The 27636-nt window shown below is 49.3% G+C and overlaps 1 protein-coding gene across 2 annotated transcripts; it reads left to right on the top strand.

The window, feature by feature from the left end:
- The first annotated feature begins 1652 nt into the window (after window positions 1-1652).
- On the top strand, window positions 1653-26849 carry ARPC1A (actin related protein 2/3 complex subunit 1A). Of its 2 annotated transcripts, none has more exons than XM_068146609.1 (10): window positions 1653-1745; window positions 6104-6185; window positions 7229-7333; window positions 10596-10818; window positions 14706-14813; window positions 19669-19881; window positions 20969-21044; window positions 22679-22872; window positions 24404-24494; window positions 26476-26849. In XM_068146609.1, the coding sequence occupies exons 2-10, from the start codon at window positions 6122-6124 to the stop codon at window positions 26512-26514; spliced, it is 1113 nt and encodes a 370-aa protein (XP_068002710.1). In that variant the 5' UTR covers window positions 1653-1745; window positions 6104-6121; the 3' UTR covers window positions 26515-26849. The 2 variants fall into 2 exon arrangements, with proteins under 2 accessions (XP_068002710.1, XP_068002709.1); XM_068146608.1 differs by having other exon boundaries at window positions 6081-6185.
- The last annotated feature ends 787 nt before the right edge of the window (window positions 26850-27636 follow it).

Here is a 27636-nt window from a genome sequence, read left to right as displayed (position 1 = left end):
CAGCTAGGTGGGGATTGGTCTCTTCTCTCAGGCAACCAGCACTAGAACAAGAGGACACAGTCTCAAGCTGTGCCAGGGGAGGTTTAGGCTGGAGGTGAGGAGGAAGTTATTCACAGAAAGAGCAACTGGCCATTGAAATGTCCTGCCCAGAGAGATGGTGGAGTCACCTTCCCTGGAGGTGTTTAAGAGGGGACTGGACATGGCACTTGAAGCCATGGTTTAGTTAGTCATGAGCTGTTGGGTGATATGTTGAACTTGATCTGAGGCCTTTTCCAACCTTATTGATTCTATGATTCCTGTCTATGCATTACTGAGGTTTTCTTAGCTATATGGACCTGCAATGATGTTTGCTTCTTCTGACACAGCAAGATATTATGGACATCCACTCAGCTTACAGCTCATGGCAACCTCTCCATCCTTCCCTGCAGCACAGCCAACCATCCAATTCTATCCATCCTTGCAATCCTGAAGTGGGTCACACTGAAGCATAAAGCAGTGCACCTGCTACTGAACCACATCCTACTTTTTCCCCACAGAGTTGCCATTTAAAATCCTAGTTCCATGATTGTGTTTATTCTGCCTTCAAACTCAATTTCACCTTCAAATGCAGCAATTACATTCTTTGTTTCATCATGGATGAGTAATGGACCCAGGGTAATTCCCTGTACAAGCATTGATACAGAGTGCATTTCTCCTCCACCAGCTCCCTCAGAGTGCTGTCATCTAGACTGGTTCCCCAGTTTGTTCCTAGAACATCTTGCAAGCCAGTGTCAGAAGCTCTACTAAAAAATCAAGATACATGACACATATTGCTTCTCCCTTATCTGCAAGTCTTCTTGTGCAGCCAGGAAAGGAAATTAGATTGGCTCAATTCATTCAGGACAAACCCACACTGGCTAGCATTCACCTCTTTGTTTCCTTCTAGATGCTTATAAATCGTTTGTTTTCTCTTGGGCTCAAAATTAAACTCACTGCTCTATTGTTCCTCAGTGTATCTGGGAGTCACTAATCTCTCTTCATTCCCCTAGACCTGCCACTTGGTTGGTGGTTGGTTTTGGGTTGTTGTACTTGGGCTCACAAAACCTGACCAAGGGAGTCTGAAGTGTTACAGGAGGTAAGCTGTAAGTCCCCAAACATCAAGCAACTCCTTGAGGTGATTATGAGGGCAAAGTATTGCAAATGCCCTTCTTTCTGTATTCCACACAGGTAGGAGAGAAGGTCCTACAGCAAATGAATGAGTCAGAAGAGGATTAGTGGAGCCTGCTCTCGTTGTAGAGGTCCCTGCTGCCTGCAGCGGGGGTGACCTCTTAAGGTCCCCACGGCCCTGGACAGAACCCAGCACCTCCCCCCCACACCCCTAAGGACACATCCTCCACGCTGCACATGCGCAACCGCACACCACGCGCGCTCCCGCCGCCTTTGTGTGAGGCGCGGCCACGGCGCTGGGCCCCGCCCTCCCTCCGTGCAGGCGCGGCGCGGCGCGGCGCGGCTGGGCTCAGCTCCCGGCGCGCCCCCGCCCCTGTAGCGCGGCCGCTGCTCCGGCGCATGCGCGGTGGCTGGGGCGGCCGGCGGGCGGCGCGCAGGCGCGGAGCGAGTTTCCTGGCTCCCTTGTCAGTGCCGGTCCCCCCCCTCCCCCCCCCCCGCGCTCGGCCTCCGCTGCCGGCCGCTCCCTCTCCCGCCGCCCGGAGCGGAGTCGCGTTGACTGCCCAGAGTCCGCGAGTCCCGCTCCGCTCCCGCCGCCTCAGGTAAGTCCCTGTACCGGGGCCCGCGTGTCCGCCGCGCCGCTCGGCCGGCCTGCCCCCGCCCCAAGAAGGGATGGGGGGTTCGGGGGCGGGGGGGCGGAGGCAGCCTGCAGGCCCGCCGGCGTTGAGGGGATGGCGGCAGGCAGTCACCTCAGCCCCGAGCGGGGATAGCTGTGGGCAGCCCTTTGGCTATGCGGGGGGCCTCGGGGCACCCTTCTGAGGGAGCCTTGGCCGGGAAGGGCCGGGGCCGCGCGGGGCGATGGCCGGGGCCGGGCAGGGCAGTGCCGGGCAGGGCAGTGCCGGGCGGGCCTCGGCGGGGCAGCCACCACCTTGCCCCCTGCGCCGCGGCCTCCGCAGCAGAGCCCTGCACCTGTGCTACCATCGCGGGGCAGGGCCGCAGCCTGCCGTCTATCCCAAACCGATCGGCTTTATCATGCTAATAGTGTCCTGTAGGCTTGCCAGCGAGGAGTCACCCTCTCGGGAGAGCTGCGCTGAGCGACTTGAAAGGCAATGACAGGAGTAGGAGGCAGCCCTTAATTATAGGCACTTTGCTTCCAGATGTTTGAAAGTAGAGTAGGTGCTCTGAAAATAGGCAAAGATTAAAAAGTTCCCTCTCTCTTTCTCATCTCTCATGCACACACACATGCTGTCTCCTCTTCTCACTCTGCATCCTTGCTACTTGCTTGTCCAGGGATGGCCTTCACGCCACATGTTTGTCACCCTAGTCAGAGATGACAGCACCTGAGTCCTGCACTTCCCAGCCTCAGTATTTTTACTTTGCATAGAGAAAGAAGATGCAAGATTTCCTTCTTTCCCCCCATCCCCCTTTTAAAAATATCATATTGAAACTCAAACCCAGCTACTTTGCATTTGAAAAGAAGATCAGAGAAGGTTAAGTGCTTGGCTAACAAAGCTATCAGGGTACCTTCCCTGTGAGACTCAGAGGTTGGCTTACAGGAGGGCAATGAGGGCTTTGCTACGTATGAACTGTGTCAAGAATCATAGAGCCAGTTGCATCTTCTCTAGAGAACTGTGAATTTGCTTTTGCCTTTGTATTGGTAAGGGATAAATGTAACTGGAAGACTTCTTCCTGCAGAAAATAGCTCTGCAGCTATCAGGTAACAGAGCAGTGCTTTGTGAGGTTGTCATCACTGCTGGGTTTTATAAGCTTGCTGCCAAACTGAAGTGGAAAACAGTCCCTTGCTGCAAGTTGGGGTGCCCACAAGAAAATCAGTGGGAAGGAATGGACCATAGTGCTTGTGGAGGCTGTCTTTGGGAGCATGTGTGGCTTAGTAAGGACCAGAAGTTCGGATGGGACCGTGACGCTCAAGTGTAGGCCCAGGCTCTGGAGAGAACACCAGGATTGTATCAGAGAGTGCTTTGAAATAGCTGCATTCCCTGGGGAGGGGAAGATGGGGTATTTTTACATTTTCTTTCAGAAGGAGCAGAAAAGGCTGAGCATTTCTGGTTGGCAGAGCAGCTCCTCCAACTTTTCCTGTATATGGAAATGTACTGCTACTGAGTGTTGGCATGTACTAAAGCCAGGTCGTGGAGAAAAGGCAATTTGCAGTCCTGTTTTGCTTGTATTAACACATGGAATCTCAAATCATGGCTGTCCTGGGTCAAAGGTAACTCTGTGTGTGCCAATGAATAAAAACCAATTCATCATTTTTTTTTCTTAGGGTTGCATAGAGTTCCTGGCTCTGTGTGGTGGAATGTGATTATTAGAAGAACCATAATAATCTTGCTGGCTGACATTATGGACTGAACTTGCAGCTGGTGCAGTTAAAAGTTCTAGTGGAAGGACTTGTGGTGAAACACTGGAATGGGTTGTCCAGGGAGGTGGTTGGGGCCCCGTCCCTGGGGGTGTTTAAGCCCAGGCTGGATGAGGCTCTGGCCAGGCTGATCTAGTGTGGGGTGTCCCTGCCCATGGCAGGGGGGTTGGAACTAGCTGATCCTTGTGGTCCCTTCCAACCCTGAATGCTACTATGATACTATGATCTTAAGTGGTATTTCTGTAGAGTGGCAGGGCTTGATTTCTTAAAGGCAAAATAGAGATAAAAGGAGAAAGGAAGAAAAATATCCCCAGTTATTCCACTGGCCAAGTCCTGCACATCATCTCTGCTCCATGCCTCAGCCCTTGCAGTGTCTTTGTTAAACTCATGGCATGACATTAATTGCTCAGCTCCCTCAGAACGTGCTCCTCTCTCATTTCACCCCTGAGTTTCTGTTGGGCTGATACTCATTTCCTGTTTGCTTCCAAATTCCTACCTTGTCCCGAAGCCTCCACCCTCCGCTAACATGGCCATACTTGGCTATGTTGTAATTTCAGGCTACAATGGGTGTGGATGTCTTGGAATGACATCACAGAGAGCTTGCTTTTTAAGGTGTATCTGTAGGGGTAAAAAGACTTTGTCCTATCAGCCGAGGATAAACTGTTAGGAAAATGAGCGGAGTACACAGAAGGGATTGACAGATTCGAGTTGTGTGGATTGAGTGAGGTGCATTTTAATTGCTGCAGGTGACCTTGAGGATTTTATGATGTTACCCTCCATCCATTTATGCTGCACTTGACATAAAACATGAGACAGTATTTTAAACAGCTCTGTGTGTGGAGGTCAGTGTACCTCCAGCTGCAGGTGGAGCGCTGTCTCTTGTAGCAGACATCAGCTAAAGACAAAACTGAGTGGCTGGCTGTATTTTCAACAAAACACCTGTAAACTAGAATGATTCAGCTCCTTCTTTTGGTGTTTGCATCTCACAGGGACAGAAGCCTAAGTGGAAAACAGCTTAGTGCTAGAATTAATTTGGAATAAATCAGTAATTAACTATTAATCTACATATTTTTCTTCCCCTTGGATCCATGTAAATGTCTTTATCAAATGCTCCCTGTTGCATGTCAATGTTCTGGACACACCAACCTGAGAGAGAAGGAGGAAAAGGTTTTTATTGTAGTGCTACCTCTGAGCCTTGATACCTGTCAGGAGCCAATCCTCTGAGCTCTCCCCCAAGATTATTTTGTTTCAGGTATTCTATTTCCATAGTAAAACAATGAGGTTTATTAGGTTTCCTGAGAACCTTCTCTCTCACCCGTGAGGACACGTGAAGAAGCCAATGTGTACAGGCACATTAGAGCAGCTGCAACAAGCTGTGGTCAGCAGGACACCCAAAATTCACTCTCCTGCTAAAGATATCAGTCTGACAGGGATCAGTCCTGGGACCAGGCTTGTTCAACATCTTTGTGGATGACATGGACAGTGGCATTGAGTGCACCCTCAGCAAGTTTGCTGATGACACCAAGCTGTGTGGTGCAGCAGACAGCTGGAGGGAAGGGAGGCCATCCAGAGGGACAGGCTGGAGAGGTGGGCACAAGTCAACCTCATGAGCTTCAACAAGACCAAGGGCAGGGTCCTGCAGCTGGGTCGAGGCAATCCCAGACACAAATCCAGGCTGGGCAGGGACTGGCTGGAAAGCAGCCCTGAAGAGAGGGACTTGGGGGTGCTGGGGGAGGAGAAGCTCACCAGGAGCTCTCAGTGTGCACTTGCAGCCCAGAAAGCCAACCAGATCCTGGGCTGCAGCAAGAGAAGTGTGGCCAGCAGGGCAAGGGAGATGATTCTCCCCCTCTACTCAGCTCTGGTGAGACCCCACCTGGAGTACTGCCTCCAGGTCTGGAGCCACTATTGCAAGAGGGATATGGATGTGCTGGAAGGTGTCCAGAGAAGGGCCAGGAGGATGAGCAGAGGGCTGGAGCTGCTCTCCTATGAGGACAGACTGAGGGAGTTGGGGCTGTTCAGTCTGGAGAAGAGAAGGCTCTGAGGTGACCTAATTGTGGCCTTCCAGTATCTGAAGGGGGCTACAGGAAGGCTGGGGAGGGACTTCTCAGGATATCAGGTAGTGATAGGAGTAGGAGGAATGGAATGAAGCTGGAGGTGGGGAGATTCAGACTGGATGTGAGGAGGAAGTTCTTCCCCATGAGAGTGGTGAAGCCCTGGAATGGGTTGTCCAGGGAGGTGGTTGGGGCACCGTCCCTGGAGGTGTTTCAGACCAGGCTGGATGAGGCTCTGGCCTCTAGTGTGGGGTGTCCCTGCCCATGGCAGCGGGGTTGGAACTAGCTGATCCTTGTGGTCCTTTCTAACCCTGACTGATCCTATGATACTATACTATGATATCAGGAGGTATGGCTAAGACAGCTCTATAATGGCCTCAGCTTAGTGAGCAAGTTGTGATCTTCTGTGAGTAAACTAATACTGGCCCGAAACAAGGCTGATTTTTCTTTGGTTTAATAATGACCTCACTTTGAAGTGTTTTGTTTGCCATTTTTCTTTTTACTCCTTTCAGCTTTTTCCATTTTTACAACATAGGAACCTCTCCAACTCGGCATGTCTCTGCATCAGTTTTTACTAGAGCCAATCACCTGCCATGCGTGGAACAGAGACCGCACCCGTAAGTCACACACAGCTTGGAGTTCATTTGCATGTGTTTTGGGTTTGTTTTTTTCTCAGTTGATGTTTTCTCTCTCTGATGTTTGTTTGTCATCTTGTAGCCTCCTGGATCACGTTGAGGCAGTGTGTAGTCGAATGCATAGTGCTGCATGTCAGGTGTTCCCCTCAGGATCCCTAAAGCACGTCTTCTAAATCTGAGCTTTTCTAAACCCATTACTGGAACTCTGGCACATAAGTAGATCTAGTCTTGCTGGTGTTACAGAAAGCATTGCCTCTTGGTCTGCACCTCATGGGACTGACCTGGCCCTTCCCCTCTTTGACTCTCTATTTCCATACCCTAAGCAATCCCTTTCTTTTAGCAGTCTAGTTTTCTACCACAGTGTGAGCTGTTCTGCTCCAAATGTGTTGTCTTTTGTGCATGACACTGTGCCCACATTATGACCACAGTTATTTGAGATTATCCAGGCACCATAGATTCATAGAATGGTTTGGGCTGGAAGGGACCTCAAGATCATTTAGTTGCAACCACCACCACCATGGGCAGAAACGCCTTCCACTACACCAGGTTGCTTGAGGCCCTGCCCAACCTGGCCTCGAACACTTCCAGGGGTGTTGGCCCTTGGTTTACAAAACCCATGTAATGCTCTGAGAGTAAATGTTTTAGACTGGACAGTCCTTCCAAGTAGAGCTGGGGAGGGACTTCTCAGGATCTCAGGGAGTGATAGGACTAGGGGGAATGGAATGAAGCTGGAGGTGGGGAGATTCAGGGTGGAGGTGAGGAGGAAGTTCCTCCCCATGAGAGTGGTGAAGCCTTGGAATGGGTTGTCCAGGGAGGTGGTTGAGGCGCTGTCCCTGAAGGTGTTTAAGCCCAGGCTGGATGAGGCTCTGGCCAGGCTGATCTAGTGTGGGGTGTCCCTGCCCATGGCAGGGGGGTTGGAACTAGCTGATCCTTGTGGTCCCTTCCAACCCTGACTGATAATATGATACTATGATACTATTCAAAAGCCTGCTGTACTATTGGATTGTCTTCATTTCTTCCTCCAGAGATTGCCATTAGCCCTAATAATCATGAAGTCCACATCTACAAGAAGAGTGGGAGCCAGTGGGTAAAGGCTCACGAGCTAAAGGAGCACAATGGACACATCACAGGTAAGAGGAGGCTGTGCTCTGCCAGACCTGGAGTTTGTCTACCCTCTGTTTTCCTCAGCTGAGAATCTGAACAGGAAATCTGCAAGTGTTGAGTAAATAGATCTTTTTATAGGCTGGCATTCCCACTTTAGGGGGAGAGCTTTGCAGCATTCTTCTGCACTGCATGCAATGAGTGTTGGGAAGAAAAGCCCCATTTCATTTCCAGACATTTCAGTAGGGTAAGTGAGCCTTTCTCTCTTACCTGTTGCTGATTTTTCATCTGTAATGCCATAATGAGAATAAATGTTCAAGCTGCTGAAGTCATTTGGTTGTGTCACCAGCTCTCCTGGTGATACCTGCTGCTCCCTCTCAACAGCTAGCAGGAGAACTTCATCAAGTGCACAACTGTTGTGTTGGCTCCTGGTTTCTGACAGCAATAAATATCCTTTCTTGGGGACTATAGAATCACTTGGAAGGGGTCAGTCCTGGATTTAAGACACACCATCAGTGACCACATTCTACTGCAGGCCCAGAGTGCCTGTAGATCTGCAGTGACAGTGTGCAAAGAGCTGCCACAATGAGTCACAAGGTGTTGTTTTTTCCAAGGTAATTGCCCTCTGGTACTCTTTTCTATTACTTTGGGTTGGTTGTTTGTTTTTTAGTGGTGATATTTTCATAAGGGTTCTAAGGAGGAAATGAAAGTGGTTAATACAAGCACTTGCCCAAACCAGCACTGTCCTTTGTTCTGTTCCCAGCTCACCAATGGGCAGAATCAGAGAATTGTTTTGGTTGGAAAAGTCCTTTAAGATTATCAAGTCCAACCATTATCTACTCTGGTGCTAAACCATGTCCCTCAGCACCACATCTCTGCATCTTTTGGTGGTAGTGATTCAGCCACCTCCCTGGGCAACTTGTTCCAGTGTTTGAGAACCCTTTCAGTGAAGAAGTTTCATCTAATACCCAATCTAAACCTCCCTGGGTGCAATTGAAGGCCATTTCCTCTTGTCCTACCACTTGTCATCAGAGAAGAGACCAACACTCACCTTGCTCCTACTTCCTTTCAAGTAGTTGTAGAGAAGTATCTGCCCAACAGCATTTTGCAGGATTTCCAATGGGTTTATCTGATTGCTGCTGTCAGAGGACACAACTCTACGTGCTCTTTGGTGAAGAGTCACTTGGGCTGCACTTACAAATGACATCCTGTTCCCCAAAGACATTTCTCTGCATTTTCCTTGCACCTCTTAGTGTTAAAGCCAAATATTCATGACTTGGGAAAGGAGGTGTTCCTGCTTTCCTGCACAGTGTATACCACACAGAAATATTTGGGTTGGAAAAGCCCCTCAGGATCACCAAGTCCAACCCTACTCTACAAGGCTCACCCCTAAACCATATCCCCAAGCACCACATCTGAATGAGCCTTAAACACATCCAGGGCTGATGACTCAAACCACCTCCCTGGGCAGCACATTCCAATGCCTGACCACTCTTTCAGTGAAAAAAAATTGTTCCTACTGTCCAGTCTAAACCTCCCCAGTGGCAGCTTGAGGCCATTCCTTCCTGTTCTATCACTAATTACCTGTGAGAAGATACCTTTGGAATACTAAGTGCTGCGGTGGCTGCGCAGAGTAGACTGAAGCTGTGGTTAAACAGAGGAGATGGACTCATCAAACAGCTTGTTGCCTGACAGGGATGACTCAACTGCTGCCACTCTGATTGCAAGGAGCCCAGTCCCATATCTTGTCTTTTGTGCCTTGCTTCAGAGATTTGTGGGGAGCTGCTTCCGTTCACTCACAGGAAGAGCATTACTCATTCTTTGCTGGCTTAGTGTTCTGCTAAGCTAGCAAGCTGAACTTGCCATGAATCAGGAGTGGTGGGCAAAAGAAGTAGAGAGAGGCAGGATGGTGGTGCCCCTTTCAAAAGCAGTGCTGGATTGGCTTGTGTAACTATGATTTCAGACTACCAGCCCCTTCAAAATTCTAAGCCTAAGCCTATTTTGCAGCAGAGCATAAATGAATAATATGGTTGAAATTAGTACAAATTCTTGCCATAGCTTCAGCTGGTTTGTTGAAGGAGTGTTCTGAACACTGAGCACAGCTCTGGAAAATCACTGAAATGTCATTTTGTGTCAGGAGAGCTCAGGATTGCATTCTGCATCTCAAAGAAGGATGCTAAAGGAAAGATGAGGAATAACGTGGCTCTGAAGGCTTTCCAGTTGAGAGCATCCTTCATTGCACAGGAGGGGAGGGAAGCAATGGCAGGCTTGTCAAAGGCTTCATTTGCTCCTTTGCATTTATTATTTTTGCTTTGTGAGTGTTTGGTGAGGGTGGGTTGGCTGGTTTGTTTTCTCGTGGCACAGCTTAAATAGGTGTGAAGAAAGAATGTAAAGGTTATAACAGTCCATGAAGGTTGTAACAGCTCAGAAAGGTTGATAACTTCTAACAAAAAAAACCTCCTGCTGTTTAAACTTCCAAATCCTGACTCTGTTCTGGTAGCAAGCAGTCAGCTGTTGGTAGAGGGTTGTGCATAGAATCACAGACTGGTTTGTGTTGGAAAGGACCTTTAAAGGTCATCCAATCCACCCCCCTTGCAGCCTGCAGGGACATCTGCAACTAGAGCAGGTTGCTTAGAGCCCCAACCAACCTCATCTGGCATAGTTCTAGTGATAGGGCATCTCCCTGGGCAACCTGGGCCAGTGTTGCACCATCCCCAACGTATAAACATTCTTCCTTCTCTCTAGTCTAAATCTCTTTTTAGCTTAAAGCCATCACCCCTTGTCCTGTCACAACAGGCCCTGCTAAAAACTCTGTCCCCATCTTTCTTATCAGCCCCTTTAAAGGCCACAGGATGGTTTCCCTGGAGCCAAACAACCCCCGCTCTCTCAGACTGTCCTCACAGCAGGGGGATTCCAGTTCTCACATCGCTGTGGTGGCCTTCTTTGGGCCCTCACAGTCTGAGGACTGCTGGGTTTCAGCTGCTGAATCGGACGTGCAGCCCAAGTCGGTGGTTTGGTGTGTGCAGGGGACCGGCCTCGGCCCGTCTGCAGAGCTCCACCTGTTGGCCACCATCGGAGCAGGCTTCCAGAGCGGGCACACCCTCTGGGGAATCGGGAAACTGGGGATCTGCAAGTCTGATGAAAGCTAGAGGGACAGCCCGGTATCCCTGAACAGTTCAAAAGGGTGCCTGGAGGGTAGGGGAGGAAGGGGAATGGGGGTGCCTCTGCTTTGGCTGTAAAGCAAGGAGTGGCTGAAGGGGAAAAGGCACTGACGCCAGCCCTGCGCTGCAGGTATCGACTGGGCTCCCAAAAGCGATCGCATCGTCACCTGCGGTGCAGACCGCAACGCCTACGTCTGGAGTCAGAAGGACGGCGTCTGGAAGCCGACCCTCGTGATCCTGAGGATCAATCGTGCGGCCACCTTCGTGAAGTGGTCTCCCTTGGAGAACAAATTTGCGGTGGGAAGCGGAGCTCGACTCATATCTGTCTGCTACTTTGAATCCGAAAACGACTGGTGAGTCGTTTAGTCTGCCTTTGTACCTTGAGTGTCTGCATGGGAAAGCTAAAGGCTGGGCTGAAAGGCAGCGATTAGGTTACTGTTTTCCTACTTCCTGAAGCCTGCAGGAAACAGCAAGATTGGCCTCAGGAATTCCTTCATGGATTCGAGGAGAGGTGGGGTGGGTTGAAACTACTGAAATTGCTGATTTGGGGAAACTACCCCCAAAATAAAATCACCAGACTAGCTGGGCTTGGGATGGAAGCAGATGAAGCTCTATTTACAAGCAAACTACAGTCTAGAAATGTGAAATGCAATGAATCTGTATAAAACACACAATATATGTACTGTAGATATTTACCATTTATAAACAACACAGAAACTCCTCAGCCCCCCCTGGATGGAACCAGGGAAGCCATTCACCTCCTCCCCTACTCCCTGGAACATGTCCAGAGAAGGGCAACAAAGCTTGTGAGGGGTTTGGAGCATAAAACCTATGAGGAGAGGCTGAAGGAGCTGGGGTTGCTTAGCCTGGAGAAGAGGAGGCTCAGGGGAGACCTTCTTGCTCTCTACAACTACCTGAAGGGATGTTGTAGCCAGGTGGGGGTTGGTCTCTTCTCCCAGGCAAGCAGCACCAGAACGAGAGGACACAGTCTCAAGTTGTGCCAGGGGAGGTTCAGGCTGGAGGTGAGGAAGAAGTTCTTCATAGAAAGAGAGATTTGCCATGGGAAAGTGCTGCCCAGGGAGGTGGTGGAGTCACCATCCCTGGAGGTGTTTAGGAAGAGACTGGATGGGGTGCTTGGTGCCATGGTTTAGTTGGTTAGATGGTGTTGGGTGATAGGTTGGGCTTGATGATCTCAAAGGTCTCTTCCAACCTGGTTAATTCTATTGCAGTCTATTCCATTCTATTCTATTCCCTTCCCTCCTTCCTATTACTTCACACAGTAGTCAAAACAGAGCTAGCCTGGCAAGGCCATGGAAGAGAGGGAGAAGTTGCAAGCAGAAAGGGAAGAGAGAGGAGGAGCTGTTCCTGGCACTGCTCTGTCCCCATTAGCAAGCCAATGAATTGCACAGACCTTATCATTGTTTTTCTTTCGTATCCAATGGTCATTTGTTTCACTTTCAGCCTTTGCAGTCAGGGCCTAGCTAAAGTTTCCCCTTCAAACTGTCACAAGAGGGTTCCCTGCTTGGCTTTGGTGCAGCACCTGAAAGCCTTGGGCTTAGCCTGTTTCCAGGCTGGATGTGTTGGCGTGGCTGTGTTCTGGCTGGCTGCTGTAAGCATATGCTGCCTTTCGAACAGTGCCAGCATTTCTGCAGAGTCAAACATTCTTTTACCACAACTGTATGCTTGGAAAAAAAAAAAGAATGCTTCCTTCTCCACCTCCTTCCAGAATGAATGAAGAAGCCTTGACTTGATTATTTTGGGCCCCTTCTTGTCCTTAGAGAGCTCAAATCTGTCACTTACCTCCAGAGTGGTCTGTTAGACAATGTTAGAGCTCATCCTTTCCTGTTCTGTGTTCAGTGATGTATCTTGTCACAGTTCTAGATTGCAGTCAGGACTGTCACAGATGCTTCCACCATTAATTGTTTTTTCTTCTTTGGTATCCAAATTCAGTGCTTCTGATCTTTAACAGATCTGCATTAGCAGCTGTTTGTGCTGGAGCTACATTTGCCAGAGGTGGAGAGGCAGTGGAACAGGTTGCCTAGAGAAGCTGTGGAGGTTCCAAGCCTGGAAGCATTCAAAGCCAGGCTGGATGTGGCCATGAGCCACATGGAGGAGGTGCCCCTGCCCATGGCAGAGGGGTTGGAACTAGATGATCTTTAAGGTCCTTTGCAACCCAGACCATTCTATGATCTGTAGGTGACATCAGTAATTTGAGGATCTAGTACTTTGGGTTGCATAAAGATACAAACTCACAGGTGTCTGTGCCCACCCTTCTGTGTGCAGTCTTCCACATGGAGCTGGTAGACAATGAGACCATCTGGAAAGTACATTTCAAAGATTGCTTTGGACTTTTATGCTTTCCAACACACTCAGTCATTAACTTTTCCTCTGCCTCACTTGTCTGCAGAAAGAAAGAAACTCTGATGTGTTGAAGACAAATAATTGAACATGATCCTTAGAACTGCTTGTGCCTGATGGAAGTAAATTCAGAGAAAACCCACCTTCATCATCCCAGAGGCCATCAAGTGAAGAGCAGATTTCATTACTGTTGTGTAAACAGTTCAAGCAAACTAAGCCTGCTGAGACAGGCTAATAGTGATGCATTCAACATCAGGAGCACTTTTCAGTGTGCTTGAGGACAAGTGAGGAGTATACCCTGGTCAGATCGTTGACATTTACTTGTGCTTTATAGTTATTGTATTGTTAAGTAGTAGAAAAGTTGATAGGCAAGAAAGATGACTTTAAAACTCTTTGCAAGGAGGTAGAGAGGGCTTGTGCTTAGTGATCTAAGAAAATCATGGTGCTTAGCTCTGTTTCACAAAGCTGAGAGCTCTTGCAGATCAGAGAATCATTTAGGCTCCAAATGGACCTTGAAGATCATTGAGTCCAACCATTGCCTTAGCATTACCAAGTCTGGTGCTAAACCATGCCCCTCAGCACCTCATGTACCTGTCTGTTAAATACCTCCAGGGATGATGACTCAAACACCTTTCTAGACAGCCTATTCCAGGGCTTTACAGCCCTTTCAGGGAAGAAATGGTTCCTCATGTCCAGCCTAAACCTCCCCTGGCACAACTTGAGGCCATTTCTTCTTGTCCCATCCCTTGTTCCTTGAGAGAAGAGACCAACCCCTACCTGGTTCCAGTCTCTTTTCAGGGAGTTATAGGGAATAAGAAGGCCTCTCCTCAGCTTCCTTTTCTCTACACTGAACAACCCCAGTTCCTTCCACTGCTCCTCAGAAGACTTGTGTCCTACACCCTTTACTAGGTTTGTTGCACTTCTTTGGACAAGGTCCAGCAACTCAATGTCCTTCTTGGAGTGAGGGACCCAAAACTGAACCCAGTGTTTGGGGTATGGCCTCACTAGTGCCCAGTAGAGGGGAACAATCACTTCTCTAATCTTGCTGGTCGTGTCTTGTAGGGTGTGAGGGACCAGGCAATTAGTGAGCAAAATGCACATGAAGGAGTTCTGTCTGATGCCTTATGAAAATGAGCTGGAAGAGGAACAGGGCTGAGGTGAAGGGATATTTAACAGGAGTTTGTTTATAGTGTTTAAAAGATTAATTTAACTAATAAAGTTCACAGACTCCACAGGGTGAAAGGCTGGGGCTCTGAGCAACCTGCTCCAGCTGAAGATGTCCCTGCTGACTGGAGGGGGCTTGGGCTAGATGACCTTGAAAGGTCCCTTCCAACCCTAACCATTCATAGTATCATAGTATCAGTCAGGATTGGAAGAGACCACAAGGATCAGCTAGTTCCAACCCCCCTGCCATGGGCAGGGACACCTCACACTAGATCAGGCCAGAGCCTCATCCAGCCTGGCCTTAAACACCTCCAGGGACGGTGCCCCAACCACCTCCCTGGACAACCCATTCCAGGGCTTCACCACTCTCATGGGGAAGAACTTCCTCTTCACCTCCACCCTGAATCTCCCCACCTCCAGCTTCATTCCATTCCCCCTAGTCCTGTCACTCCCTGATATCCTGAGCAGTCCCTCCCCAGCCTTCTTGTAGCCCCCTTCAGATACTGGAAGGCCACAATGAGGTCACCTGGGAGCTTTCTCTTCTGCAGACTGAACAGCCCCAACTCCTTCAGTCTGTCCTCATAGGACATTCTGTGGCAGTGTGTGTTTTATGAAGTGCTGTGTTCACTCATTGGCAAGGGCTGATCTTTTTGAGGAGTACTCCATGGATTTGGGGGAGTCTGGTGGAATACCTTCAACTTGATCTCTTTTAATTTAGGTGGGTGAGCAAGCACATCAAAAAGCCCATCCGCTCCACTGTCCTTAGCCTGGATTGGCACCCCAACAACGTTCTGCTGGCTGCAGGATCCTGTGACTTCAAATGCAGGTGAGAGAAAAATAAAGCAGCTGTAAATCAGCTTGGATTAGTGGTTCAGGGTAGTAGCATGAGCACGCTGAGCATGGATTTGCTATCAAAGTAGAGGCTGGCTCATTGCACACTGTTGTTGTTACCAAAATAAAATACCCAGCCTGAGAAACTTTGGCTTTGGTGCCCCTGCAGGAAGACTTTGGGCTGCCAGCATGTATCTGCTGAGGGGCAAGCCTCAGTGTGATGGACTGGTGGTTTCTTTACTAGCAGTACACAGAAGTAGTGTTACTATGCACACACTGAGTGCTGAGATCTCGTTGTCAGGCTGAAATTAGACTAGTGGGTGCTGTCTTGTAGAACACCAACACTAAAAAGCAGTATCCTAATGGTGCAGTTCCAAAATTCAGACTAACTTGGCACTTCCAAAGGTGCTGTCTCACCTCTTCCTTCCCTGAGTCACTTCTTTTCTCCCCCTTGCCCAAGCCAGCCTTAATGTCCTTGCGGGCCCGTGGTGAGCAGGGTTAAGGCATTGATCCACCCAAAACTCAATGCAACAAAGCATGGGTTTGAGGGGCATTAGAAAAGAATTGCTGGTAAAAGCAGCTGTCCATGTGATGTGGATGGAGTAAACTTCCAAACTGCTTGTGAAATTACACCTGAAGTCCTGCAAGTTGCTGTGTGCTGGGTGATGGAGTCGCGGCAGTGAAGTCTGCTTGGGAAGCTGCCTGCAGAGTGGCTGACTTGAGTTCACATTTTACTTAATCACTTGTACCTTGCAGGCTGATGAAAGCTCCTTTTCTTACATTCTTTATGTAATAGGGCAATTTTTAAGCTCCTAAGTGTGTACTAAGAATGACTAAGAAAGGAGTGGGAAGGGGAGGTGGGACTAACCGTTCCATTCCTTATTTCAGAATGAAGCCCGTGCATCTGAATCCTCTCCTTTGATAGCTTTTTTTGTGTAAGGACAGGCATCAGATGGAAGCTGGGAAGAAGAGGAGAGTCTCCCTTTCCTGCCTGAGCTCTGGCTTTCTTTAGATGAACTGTTTGTTCACTGCCTTTCACAAAAGCTGTGATGTAAAACATCCTCACATGGAAATCTTTTCATGTGTGTTCATAAAGCATCTCAGGTCAGCTGAGAGAGAGAGAGAGAGGGGTGGGTGGGTGGCTGGATGGATCTGTTACTTTAGACTTAGTTCCTTTGTCTCCCAGGCTTGTTAATGCACACTGCATCCCCAATGACCTCCTCTTTCCTGTTTTGATTTAGAAGATAGATTCACAGCGTTTGCTGCTCAGTGTAATTTGATTAGGTTATTTTCCCCTTTGTTGGCAGGAAGTCAAGGTGTGATGCAATCATGTCCCAGGAGCATCCTCTGGAAGACTTGTTTAATCTCTTGTTTCCTATCAGAAAAAGTCATTCTGTCCTGACTCTTACTTCTCTGGAAATGGGGGAATTCTTTGGAGGCAAAAAAATCCTGGCTCTTAGTTTTAAACATTTGGGGAGATGTTCTGCTCTTCCTTAACATTGTTTTTTAGGATGAGTTACTTAATAATTTTGCTGCTTTTATCCTAGGAATCTCCATAGGAAAACATTAAAGAAAGGAAAAGTAGTGGGGATTGGCTGAAGTTAATGCTGGGGGAAAACTTCAACCCCCACACACACTTGGTTTGGGGAAGAAAGCCCCATGCAGAGCTACAGGCTGGGGTCAGAGTGGCTGGAGAGCAACCAGGCAGAGAGGGACCTGGGGGTACTGGTCGATGGTAGGCTGAACATGAGCCTGCAGTGTGCCCAGGCAGCCAAGAGGGCCAATGGCATCCTGGCCTGCATCAGGAACAGTGTGGCCAGCAGGAGCAGGGAGGTCATTCTGCCCCTGTACACTGCACTGGTTAGGCCACACCTCGAGTGCTGTGTCCAGTTCTGGGCCCCTCAGTTTAGGAAGGAGGTTGACTTGCTGGAATGAGTCCAGAGAAGGGCAACAAAGTTGGTGAGGGGTTTGGAACACAAGCCCTATGAGGAGAGACTGAGGGAGCTGGGATTGCTTAGCCTGGAGAAGAGGAGACTCAGGGGTGACCTTATCACTCTCTACAACTACCTGAAGGGAGGTTGTAGCCAGGTGGGGGTTGGTCTCTTCTCCCAGGCAGCCAGTACCAGAACAAGAGGACACAGTCTCAGGCTGCGCCAGGGGAAGTTCAGGTTGGATATTAGGAAGAAGTTCTATACAGAAAGAGTGATTGCCCATTGGAATGGGCTGCCCAGGGAGGTGGTGGAGTCACCATCACTGGAGTGTTCAGGAGGAGACTTGCTGGGGTGCTTGGTGCCATGGGTTAGCTGTTTGGGTGGTTTGGATTGGTTGATGGGTTGGACACGATGATCTTGAAGGTCTCTTCCAGCCTGGTTTGGTTTATTCTAAATAAAGAGAAAGCAAATCATGAAAGAATATTCTCTTTGCTAAACATTGAAGACAGAGCTCTGGAATTCCAGTTCCAGGGAGTGTTCAGTTGCCTGTTACAGACAGAGAGATCTGGACCTGAATGATGGATCTGTTCTGATAGCTGGTTCTGAAGAAAATTAGGAGTGGGTCTGCCAGAACCGCTGGCAGCTGATGAACAGCAAGCGGGAGACGTTGTGGAAAAGGTTGGAGGGCAGAAGAGGCTCCAAGCTGATGGGTGTTCAGGGGAGGTTTTGTGGTGGCTGGCCTGGATGAGCTGCTCTTAACTTTGTCTTTAGAAATATGTGTCTGCAAATCCAACAGCCCCACACAGGTGTGAGGTTTTATGTTCTTGCTGGAACAGCGTTGCTGTGGGAATGAAAGTCATTTCCCTGTGTTCTTTCAGGACTGGGGCCCTCAAGCTGGGGTGATTTTTGGTTTTAGAAGAGAGGCTTTAACAAAGGAAAAAACCTTCTTTTTAACTAGCAGCTATCTACAGGGTCTTCACTGCTCAGAACTGGCTTTTCTGCCCTGTGTCAAAGGCTGTTGCTTTAACCAGCTTGCCCCGTTTCCATACATTAAGAGAACTGGCTCTGTGAAATGAAGTTTGTTGAAGGATTATCATTAGCTTATATTTAAACTGAGAGAGAGCCAAATATAAATTCATGCTTAATTCTCCACAAATCTGTCCCTGCTCTAGCTGCAGCTCAAGCCCTTCTCCTTCCAAGTGAGCAGCTTTGGTGGAGTAAGCTGAATGTAGGTATTTTTTTCAAGTGCATACCCTACATGTGGAAAGGATTTGACAAACAGGGAGGAGGGGGAGCAGCATTTCCTTCAGATCTCCAAAAGAATTCCTTTTTGGCTTTGACTGTAACCATGAATATTTCATCAGGAGTTTTTGGGTTACACTGGAATGCTTCTCTGGTAGTAGAAGTGGTGTAGCTAGCTCGCTGCCTCCTCCTGCTCAATGGACTCTAATCCTATGGTGGTGACGTCCCCCTAACTTCCATGGCAACAGGCAAGAACACCATACTGTGGCATGTCTGAATCATGCCAGAGGAATCTGATGAAAGGGGGAGGCTTTCTATTTAAACATATCTTGAAAATTAGAGTGCTGGGGAGAAAAAAAAAACAAACCAACACAACCCAACCACCAGAAAGCAACAAACCCAACCTACAAAAATATTGTGGGGCTCTCAGGTTTTCAAGGCATCCTTCCAGTGCTGAGAACAAAAGTGGCTCAGGGTTCTTTTGCTGGCATTTGAACATCAGTTTTCTGCCTTTGAAATCCTGCTGGAAAGTGAAAGCTCTTGGAGAGTGGGTAATTTTGGAGGTGTTTGTATTAGCTTCTAATTGCACAGTGTGGCCCTGGCTTTTCCCTGACTGGGGGATTGACTCTCAAAGAGTTATCAGCACCCGAGAAAGGATGAAAGGGAAACGTTAGCAGAGGGGAAAAGGCAGTGACAATGGATGTTTTGTGCCACCTTCTGGAAAAAAAAAGAAGGAAGGAGAGAGATACAAGAAAAGCATTTAGGAGAAACCTGTACCTGTAGCACCTTTTGTACTTGTGCTTTCTCTCTGTGCACTGAAGCTTCCCACAGCAGTGCTTTGATGTTGAAAGACACTGTGGTGCTTGATTTGGGTAGAATGAGAATGCTGCTCTATCTGCAGCTCCCAAGAGGTGTTTTTTTCTCCTGTCTTTGGGCATGCTTGTGGTGGGTTTAGGAATTACCCACACAGCATAAATATGGAGAATGACCCCCAAAATAAATGACCAGCCTAGCTCAGAAGGTTTGGAAGAGAGGATGTGTCTGCAGCACATGCCTTATGAGGAGAGGCTGAGGGCCCTGGGGCTTTTTAGTCTGGAAAAGAGAAGACTCAGAGGGGATTTAATAAATGTTCTTCTTAAACTGAGGGGCCCAGAACTGGACACAGGACTCAAGGTGCAGCCTAACCAATGCAGAGTCCAGGAGCACAATGACCTCCCTGCTCCTGCTGACCACACTATTCCTAATGCAGGCCAGGATGCCATTGGCCTTCTTGGCCACCTGGGCACACTGCTGGCTCATGTGTAGGCAGCTGTCAATCAGCACCCCCAGGTCCCTTTCTGTTTGGCAGCTCTCAGCCACTCCGACCCCAGCAAGGGACTAGAGGGAATGGAGCAAAACTAGAAGTGGGGAGATTCTGACTGGAGGTTAGGAAGAAGTTCTTCCCCATGAGGCTGGTGAGAGACTGGCGCAGGTTGCCCAGGGAGGTGGTGGAAGCCTCAGCCCTGGAGGTTTTTAATGCTAGGCTGGACGTGGCTGTGAGCAACCTGCTGTAGTGTGAGGTGTCCCTGCCCATGGCAGGGGAGCTGGAACTGGCTGAGCCTTGGGGTCCCTTCCAGCCCTGCCAATTCTCTGATACCCATGCTGAAATCTTTTCATTTTTTTTGTTTTTATTTGCAGGGTGTTTTCTGCTTACATTAAGGAAGTGGATGAAAAGCCAGCCAGTACCCCCTGGGGCTCCAAAATGCCTTTTGGGCAGCTGATGTCGGAGTTTGGGGGCGCCGGGAGCGGCGGCTGGGTGCACAGCGTCAGCTTCTCGGCCAGCGGGAACCGCCTGGCCTGGGTCAGTCACGACAGCACTGTCTCGGTTGCTGATGCCTCCAAAAACATGATGTGAGTATCTCCTGGCTCTTAGCTGTGTGCCAGAGGAGGGAGCAGCACGTGGAAGGTTGGGCTTGCAGCAGGGAGACCTGTGGCTGCTGTTTCCTCCCCGTAGATTGCAGGAGGCTCCTGAAGGCCTGCATGGATAAGGTGGATTCTGGAATTGGAGATGATAATCAATTAAGTTTTTTATCACAGTTCTTCAGGGAGGTCATAGTCAACTGATTTTGGAGGGGGGGAAGAAAGGGCATTTGATCCAAAAACCCCCAAACATTCCACTCTAGTGGTTGGGGGGGACAATATTTCCTTGTAAATGGATTGAAGAGGCTCCAGAAGCCTGCTCAGGCCATAACTAAGCCCAAATCCCCAACTAGGATTTGGAAAACAAGTTGTCAGCTTCATGAGATGTTCATTTCCACTGCTGCCCTTCAGACCCTGCTGCTGCAAGGCTTCAAGTTCCACCCTCCAGTCCAAGAAGATATTTTTATTAAGAGTTTCTCCTTCTGCTCCTCATCTGGAGCTGAAGAACATCTTAGTGTTTGTGGCTTTTGAACTGTGTGCTGGGAGCAGAGATCTCTGGTGGATCACCCAGGCTTCCTTTTGAATTCTGCTTCTGGTGGTTGCAGAAGCATTGGTGCTTGGCTGGAAGCATCATGAAGTATCAGATGTTCTACAATTCCTCTCTTACTTGTTATAAAATCACAAAAGTTGACTTAATATAACATGTAGGCTTTTTTCCTCCTGCAAAGATGATGTCAAGCACTACAGCATCAAGTGGTTTCTTAATATGGCAATGAAGTGCATGGCTTCAGCAATTTGAACCTTTCTGGGGAGCATTCTGTATAAGCTCTTGCCACTCTTTCCACACAGCCTTTCATCTGGAGTATTTCAGGTTTGGTACAGATCTTCCAGGACACTTCCACTGCCTTAAAGCTTTCTGTTACAAGTTACAGCCTTCTGGTGTCACCTCAGTACTGCTGAGCTACACTGACTTCTCTTCCAGTGATCCATGTGTGGGAATGGTCTTCAAGTTTTGGGGGTTGTGAGCCAAAGATGAGAGGTTTCCATTAAGTCCTCTAACAAATGTTCTTGTGTTCAGGGTTTCACAGCTGAAAACAGAGTTCCTCCCACTGCTGAGCGTGTCCTTTGTCTCTGAGAACAGTGTGGTGGCAGCTGTAAGTCTCTGTTGTTTCTCTTGGTAGAGTTGTGGTTTGGAGAGGGAGAAACACCATTAGTTACAGTTGGTAGTATGCAAACTTCCCCAGAGCATCAGTCATTGTATTTCTGCAGTTAACAGCAGCAGAAGAATGAACTGGTGATTGTTGCTTCATAGAAGGGTCCAGGCCAGAAGGGACCTCCAAAGCTCATCCAGTCCAACCTCCCCACAGCCAGCAGGGACATCCCCAACTAGAGCAGGTTGCCCAGGGCCTTGTCAAGCCTTACCTTGAATATCTCCAGGGAGGAGGCCTCCACCACCTCCCTGGGCAACCTGCTCCAGTGTTCCACCACCCTCATAGTGAAGAACCTCTTCCTGATGTCCAGTTTAAATCTGCCCTTCTCTAGTTTGAAGCCAGTGCCCCAGGCTGTTGTAAACAGTCTCGCTCCATCCTTCCTGTAGCCCCCTTCTGATACTGGCAGGCTGCTGTTAGGTCTCCCCTGAGCCTCCCCTTCTCCAGGCTGAATACTCCCAGCTCCTTCAGCCTGTCCTTGTAGCAGAGGTGCTCCAACCCCCTGAGCATTTTCATGGCCCTCCTCTGGACCCTCTCCGTCAGGTCCCTGCTTGTGTTTCCTAGAATTGTAGAATGATTTGAACTGGAAGGGACCTTAAAGATCATCTAGTTCCAACCCCCCTGCCATGGGCAGGGACCCCTTCCACTAGTCCAGGCTGCTCAGGGCCCCCTCCAGTCTGATTTTAAACGCTTCCACAGCTGGAACCCCCGCAACATCTCTGGGCAACCCGTCCTAGCCTCTCACCGCCCTCGTGGGAGAAGAGCTTCTTTCACAGTCTCACAGTATGACTGAGGTTGGAAATGACCTCAAGGATCACCGAGTCCAACCTATCAACACAGACCCCATGACTAGACCATGGCACCAAGTGCCACGTCCAATCCCCTCTTGAACACCTCCAGGGACGGTGACTCCACCACCCCCTGGGCAACCGGTTCCAATGCCGAATGACTCACTCGGTGAAGAACTTCCTCCTCACCTCAAGTCTAAACCTCCCCTGGCACAGCTTGAGACTGTGTCCTCTTGTTCTGGTGCTGGTTGCCTGGGAGAAGAGACCAACCCCTTCCCACCTACAACCACCTTTCAGGTAGTTGTAGAGGGCAATGAGGTCACCCCTGAGCCTCCTCTTCTCCAGGCTAAACAATCCCAGCTCCCTCAGCCTCTCCTCATAGGGCTTGTGTTCAAGGCCTCTCCCCAGCCTTGTTGCCCTTCTCTGGACACCTTCAAGTGTCTTAATGTCCTTCTTAAACTGAGGGGCCCAGAACTGGACACAGGACTCAAGGTGTGGCCTAACCAAAGCAGAGTCCAGGGGCACAATGACTTCCCTGCTCCTGCTGGCCACACTATTCCTAATGCAGGCCAGGATGCCATTGGCTTTCGTGGCCACCTGGGCACACTGCTGGCTCATATTCAGGCGGCTGTCAATCAGCACCCCCAGGTCCCTCTCTGTTTGGCAGCTCTCAGCCACTCTGACCCCAGCCTGTAGCTCTGCATGGGATTGCCGTAGCCAAAGTGCAGCACTCGGCACTTGGACTTGTTGAATGGCATTTCCCTGACATGCTTTCATGGGGTTTGCCTGCAGGGCCATGACTGCTGCCCTATGCTCTTCAACTGTGATGAGCGTGGCCTGCTGAGCTTCGTCTCCAAGCTGGACATCCCCAAGCAGAGCATCCAGCGCAACATCTCCGCCATGGAGCGCTTCCGCAACATGGACAAGAGAGCCACCACCGAAGACCGCAACACCACCCTGGAGACGCTGCACCAGAACAGTATAACGTGAGTGGCCCAGGCCCCTGCTGCAGGAGGAGGCAACGCTGCCTTTTGGGGTCCCAGGATGTGCTGCACACCCCTCTGGGCCAGATCAGATGGGGTTGGTTCCTGGCATCCCGCTTCACTTCAGTCTGTCACTGAGAGCCGTCTGTTCCTAGGCCGTGTGTGGAAGCTGGTGAAGCCAATCATTAACGTGGCAGGCATGCTGCTGCTGCTTGCTTGTGTCTGGTGTGTTCTGTGGCTTGAGCACAGGTTACTTTATCAAATGTGCAGACACTTCTCAAGAGCCAGCTAGCACTGTGCAGAATCTGGTAGGCAAAATTCACCGCTGTCACAGAACCGCAGCGTGGTGGGGGGAGGTCAGAAGGGCCCTCTGGAGATCATCCAGCCCAACCCCCCTGCTGAAACAGGGTCAACCAGAGCAGGTTGGAATCATAGAATCAATAATAGAATCAATAAGGTTGAAAAAGACCTCAGAGATCATCAAGTCCAGCCTATTACCTAACACCTCATGACAACTAAACTATGGATTCAAGCGCCACATCCGATCCTTTTGTGAACACCTCCAGGGATGGTGACTCCACCACCTCCCTGGGCAGCACATTCCAATGGCAAATTACTCCTTCTGAGAAGAATCTCTTCCTAACATCCACCCTAAACCTCCCCTGGTGCAGCTTGAGGCTGTGTCCTCTTGTTCTGGTGCTGGGTGCCTGGGAGAAGAGACCAACCCCCAGCTGGATACAACCTCCCTTCAGGGAGTTGTAGACAGCAATGAGGTCTCCTCTGAGCCTCCTCTTCTCCAGGCTAACTCAGGTTGCCCAGGATCACAACATCCAGGCAGCTTTGGAGTCTCTCCAGAGAAGGAGACTCCACAACATCTCTGGGCAGCCTGCTTCAGGGCTCCAGCACCCTCACAGCAAGGAGGTTTTCTCTCCTGTTCAGTTGGAACCTCCCATATTCTAGTTTGTGCCTGTGTTGCCCCTTGTCCTTTTGCTGGGCACCACTGAAGAGTCTGGCCCCATCCTTTTGCTCCCTACCCCTTAGCTACTGCTAAGCATTGAGAAGATCCCCTCTCTCAATCTTCTCCAGGTTAAACAGCCCCAGGTCTGAGCCTCTCCTCATCACAGAGATGCTCCAGTCCCTGTGAAGAGGTGCTCCAGACTGACTGAGAGCAGTCTGGCCCCAGCCTGTTGTTTCCTGTTGTATTTATTCATCAAAAGGATTGATTCAGACTAATCAAGTAAAGTATCCCTGCATTTAAAAGAGTGCCTGAGCCCAGAGGATGCTGTCAGTGCTGAAGCAGTTTGTCTCTCCTGAAGGGAAATGTCTAGGCCTTGGCCTCCAAGTGATAAAAGCTTTCACCGTCCTTCATTCCTGGCTTATGGCTCTGAAGCGTTGTACCAGCAACCTAGCACAAGCTCTGCTAGGCTCATGGCTCCCTTTTGAGAGAGTAGGAGTTGAATTCACCCCAGATTTGGCAGCTGTCTGGCTCTCTGGGCTGGGTGTCTGTGTCACAGCTCTCCCTCTCTGCTTTCAGCCAAGTGTCTATTTATGAGATAGACAAACGAGACTGTCGCAAGTTCTGCACCACCGGCATCGACGGAGCCATGACCATCTGGGACTTCAAGGTACACCTTTCCTCTCCTGCCCTCCTGATGCCCACCTGGGGGTGGGGCTGGGGTTTGGGACCTTGGGCTCAGCAGGTTTTGCTAGCTGTAGGAGATCCAGACTGGAAGGCTCAGGAACTCCATAAGGAAGAGGGATGCAGGATCCAGCAGGAAGGCAGATACACTTTGTTCAGCAGATGGTGCTAATCCAGACTTAATTTGTAAGAGAATCACTTCATGTCCCTGTAGGAGGGAGTCACATTCATTCTTTCCTTCTCCAGCCCTCTACCTCAGCCACAATCAGGCTGAAATAATCAGTAGGACAAGACCTGCTGCCCCTTCTGGCATCCATCCCTTTGGATTCTGTTTACTGCAGGTCGTGGTCCTGCCCTCTCATAATTAACTCAGCAAAGTAATAAGAAATGACCTCAATCAGAAAATGCAGTGCTGGAAACCCTGAAAGGATTTGATAATGAATGGCAGGGCTTGCTTTGTGGAGGACTGGCCAACAGAGGTCTCTGCTGGCCACCCCAAGCTGCTGAAAGCTGGCCACTGCCTGTGGGAAAAGAGTAGATGCTCTGTAATGCCACAAAGCTCTGAGGGAGCAGGAGCCAGACAAGGAACCAAGGTGATGCATAGAACGGTCCAGGCTGGAAGGGGCCTCCCAGGGTCATCCAGTCCAACCTCCCCATAGTCAGCAGGGATATCCCCAACTAGACCAGGCTGCTCATGGAGCCTCACCTTGAATATCTCCAGGGAAGAGGCCTCAACCACCTCCCTGGGCAACCTGTTCCAGTGTCTCACTGCCTTCATAGTGAAGAACTTGTTCCTGACATCCAATCTGAATCTGCTCTTCTCCAGCTTAAAGCCATTGCCCCCCATTCTGTCCCTGCAGGCCTTTGCAAACTGCTTTACTGCACTTTCAGGGTGGGGTAGTTTTAGGCTATGCCTTTAAAATTTTTCCCCAGATCTTGAGCAGAAAAGTAGCAAAATGGAAAGAAATCACCATTGGGGGTGGAAAAAAGGAACATAAAGATAATCCTAAACAGTCCCTTTGGAGAGATACCTACCCTAAGAGTGGTTGTACCAGTCCTGTGGTAGAGATCTCTCCAGTGGGATTGGTTGTACCAATCCTGTGGTAGAGATCTCTCCAGTGGGATTGGTTGTATCAGCCTTGTGGTAGAGATCTCTCCAGTGGGATTGGTTGTACCAATCCTGTGGTAGATATCTCTCTCCAGTGGGACTGGTTGTACCAATCTTCTGATAGAGATCTCTGCAGTGGGATTGGTTGTACCAGTCCTGTGGTAGGTATCTCTCCAGTGGGACTGGTTGTACCAATCTTGTGGTAGAGATCTCTCCAGTGGGACTGGTTGTACCAATCTTGTGGTAGAGATCTCTCCAGTGGGATTGGTTGTACCAATCCTGTGGTAGGTATCTCTCCAGTGGGATTGGTTGTACCAATCCTGTGGTAGAGATCTCTCCAGTGGGACTGGTTGTACCAGTCCTGTGGTAGGTATCTCTCCAGTGGGATTGGTTGTACCAATCCTGTGGTAGAGATCTCTCCAGTGGGACTGGTTGTACCAATCCTGTGGTAGGTATCTCTCCAGTGGGATTGGTTGTACCAATCCTGTAGTAGAGATCTCTCCAGTGGGACTGGTTGTACCAATCCTGTGGTAGAGATCTCTCTCCAGTGGGATTGGTTGTACCAATCTTATGGTAGAGATCTCTCCAGTGGGACTGGTTGTACCAGTCCTGTGGTAGGTATCTCTCCAGTGGGACTGGTTGCACCAATCTTATGGGAAGGGAATCATTAGCAATTAAACTCATTGCATGAGTTTAAATGGGACCACTAGAGTGGTGTCTGGCTTTCCAGCATGAGTCTGCTCTTGGGTTTTCAGGGATCTGCCTCTTTTTACCTTATCATCAGCATTTACACTGGGCCAGTGGATGCTACAGCAGGTTGGGATTAAGATTCTCTCTCATTCTCTCCCTCTCTCTCAAGACCTTAGAGTCCTCCATTCAAGGTCTACGAATCATGTGAGGATGGATTCCCACCACCTAGCAGGACAGACTGCTTGCCAGCTCCCACATCTGCACAGACCCCCCCTCTAAGGAGGGAGGAGGAAGAGGTGGAATGTTTGGAAACACTGAGAGGGAGGGGGAAAAAAAAAACAAGAAGAAAACAAAACAAAACAAAACTTGGCAGAGTTTCTTTGGAGTCTCACTTTGGTGCCATGTGTTGGTTTCAAATCAGCTGTGATTGTTCCTTTCTCATTCTGGTTTGGTTTTTTTTTTGGTTTGGTTGTTTTGGGTTTGGTTTGGTTGGTTGGTTGTTTTCATTCCATTCTTTACCAAAGCTGCTCCTTAAGTAGTTTATTGCAGGAAGTTCTGAATCACTAACTTAAAAGGGGAATTTTATGTAAATTGTCTGCTAGAAATAATAATAATGATGATTAAAAAGAGAAAAACTGATTTTTTTTGGGGGGGGGAGGTTTGGTTTGGTTTGATTATTTGGTGCTCATTAGCAGTGGTTAAAAATGGGCTGGTAAGGGAAGGAACTCTGAGAGGGTTGGGGGGGGATGGGGAAAAAACCCTGCACTGGTGGCCTTAAACCAGGCAAAGTGGTTTAAGGCCACAAATATGGGAAAGTTCTGTTTTAACTGAGGGGGTTTCTTAATGAAGCTGGCAGGTGAAGACCTGGAGTTGTGATGCTCTGGCTGTGAAGCTCCAGCTGGGCTTCTTTCAGGGCACTTGTCCCCTCCAGGTGATGATTCTGGAGGGTGAAGAGTTCTGGAGGATGAAGAGTTCTGGAGGATGGAGAGTTTTGTCCCTGCTGCTCTTCAGTTCTCTCTGCCTGGGGTTTCAAGCCACTAAAATTAGCAGATTAACCCCAGTGGCTCTTCTATTGTCCATTTAGTGGGGCACAGCTTCCTGCAAGTGAATGCCCAGGATTGTTTGGAGTTCCTTTTTAGGCTTTGCACAAAGGCCTCTCACAGTGCAGTGCCCAGGACAGAGGGTGGAAGCTGCGTGTGGAAAGCGAGGCAGGAATCTGCTTGAGCCACTTCTTAGCAGGACAAATGACAAGCCAATCCCTTTGTGAAGTCCTTGAAGCCACACAGGCCCCCAGGGTGTGTAGGAGCTGAGTGCTCAGCCCATAAGAATC

The sequence above is a fragment of the Melanerpes formicivorus genome, unplaced genomic scaffold, assembly GCF_026170545.1.
Source record: "Melanerpes formicivorus ecotype bairdi unplaced genomic scaffold, bMelFor1.0.p_v2 SCAF_14, whole genome shotgun sequence".
In the NCBI taxonomy this organism is placed as follows: Eukaryota; Metazoa; Chordata; class Aves; order Piciformes; family Picidae; genus Melanerpes; species Melanerpes formicivorus.
The sequence above is the reverse complement of the archived record's forward strand: the minus strand, read 5'-3'. Positions and strand labels throughout refer to the sequence as shown.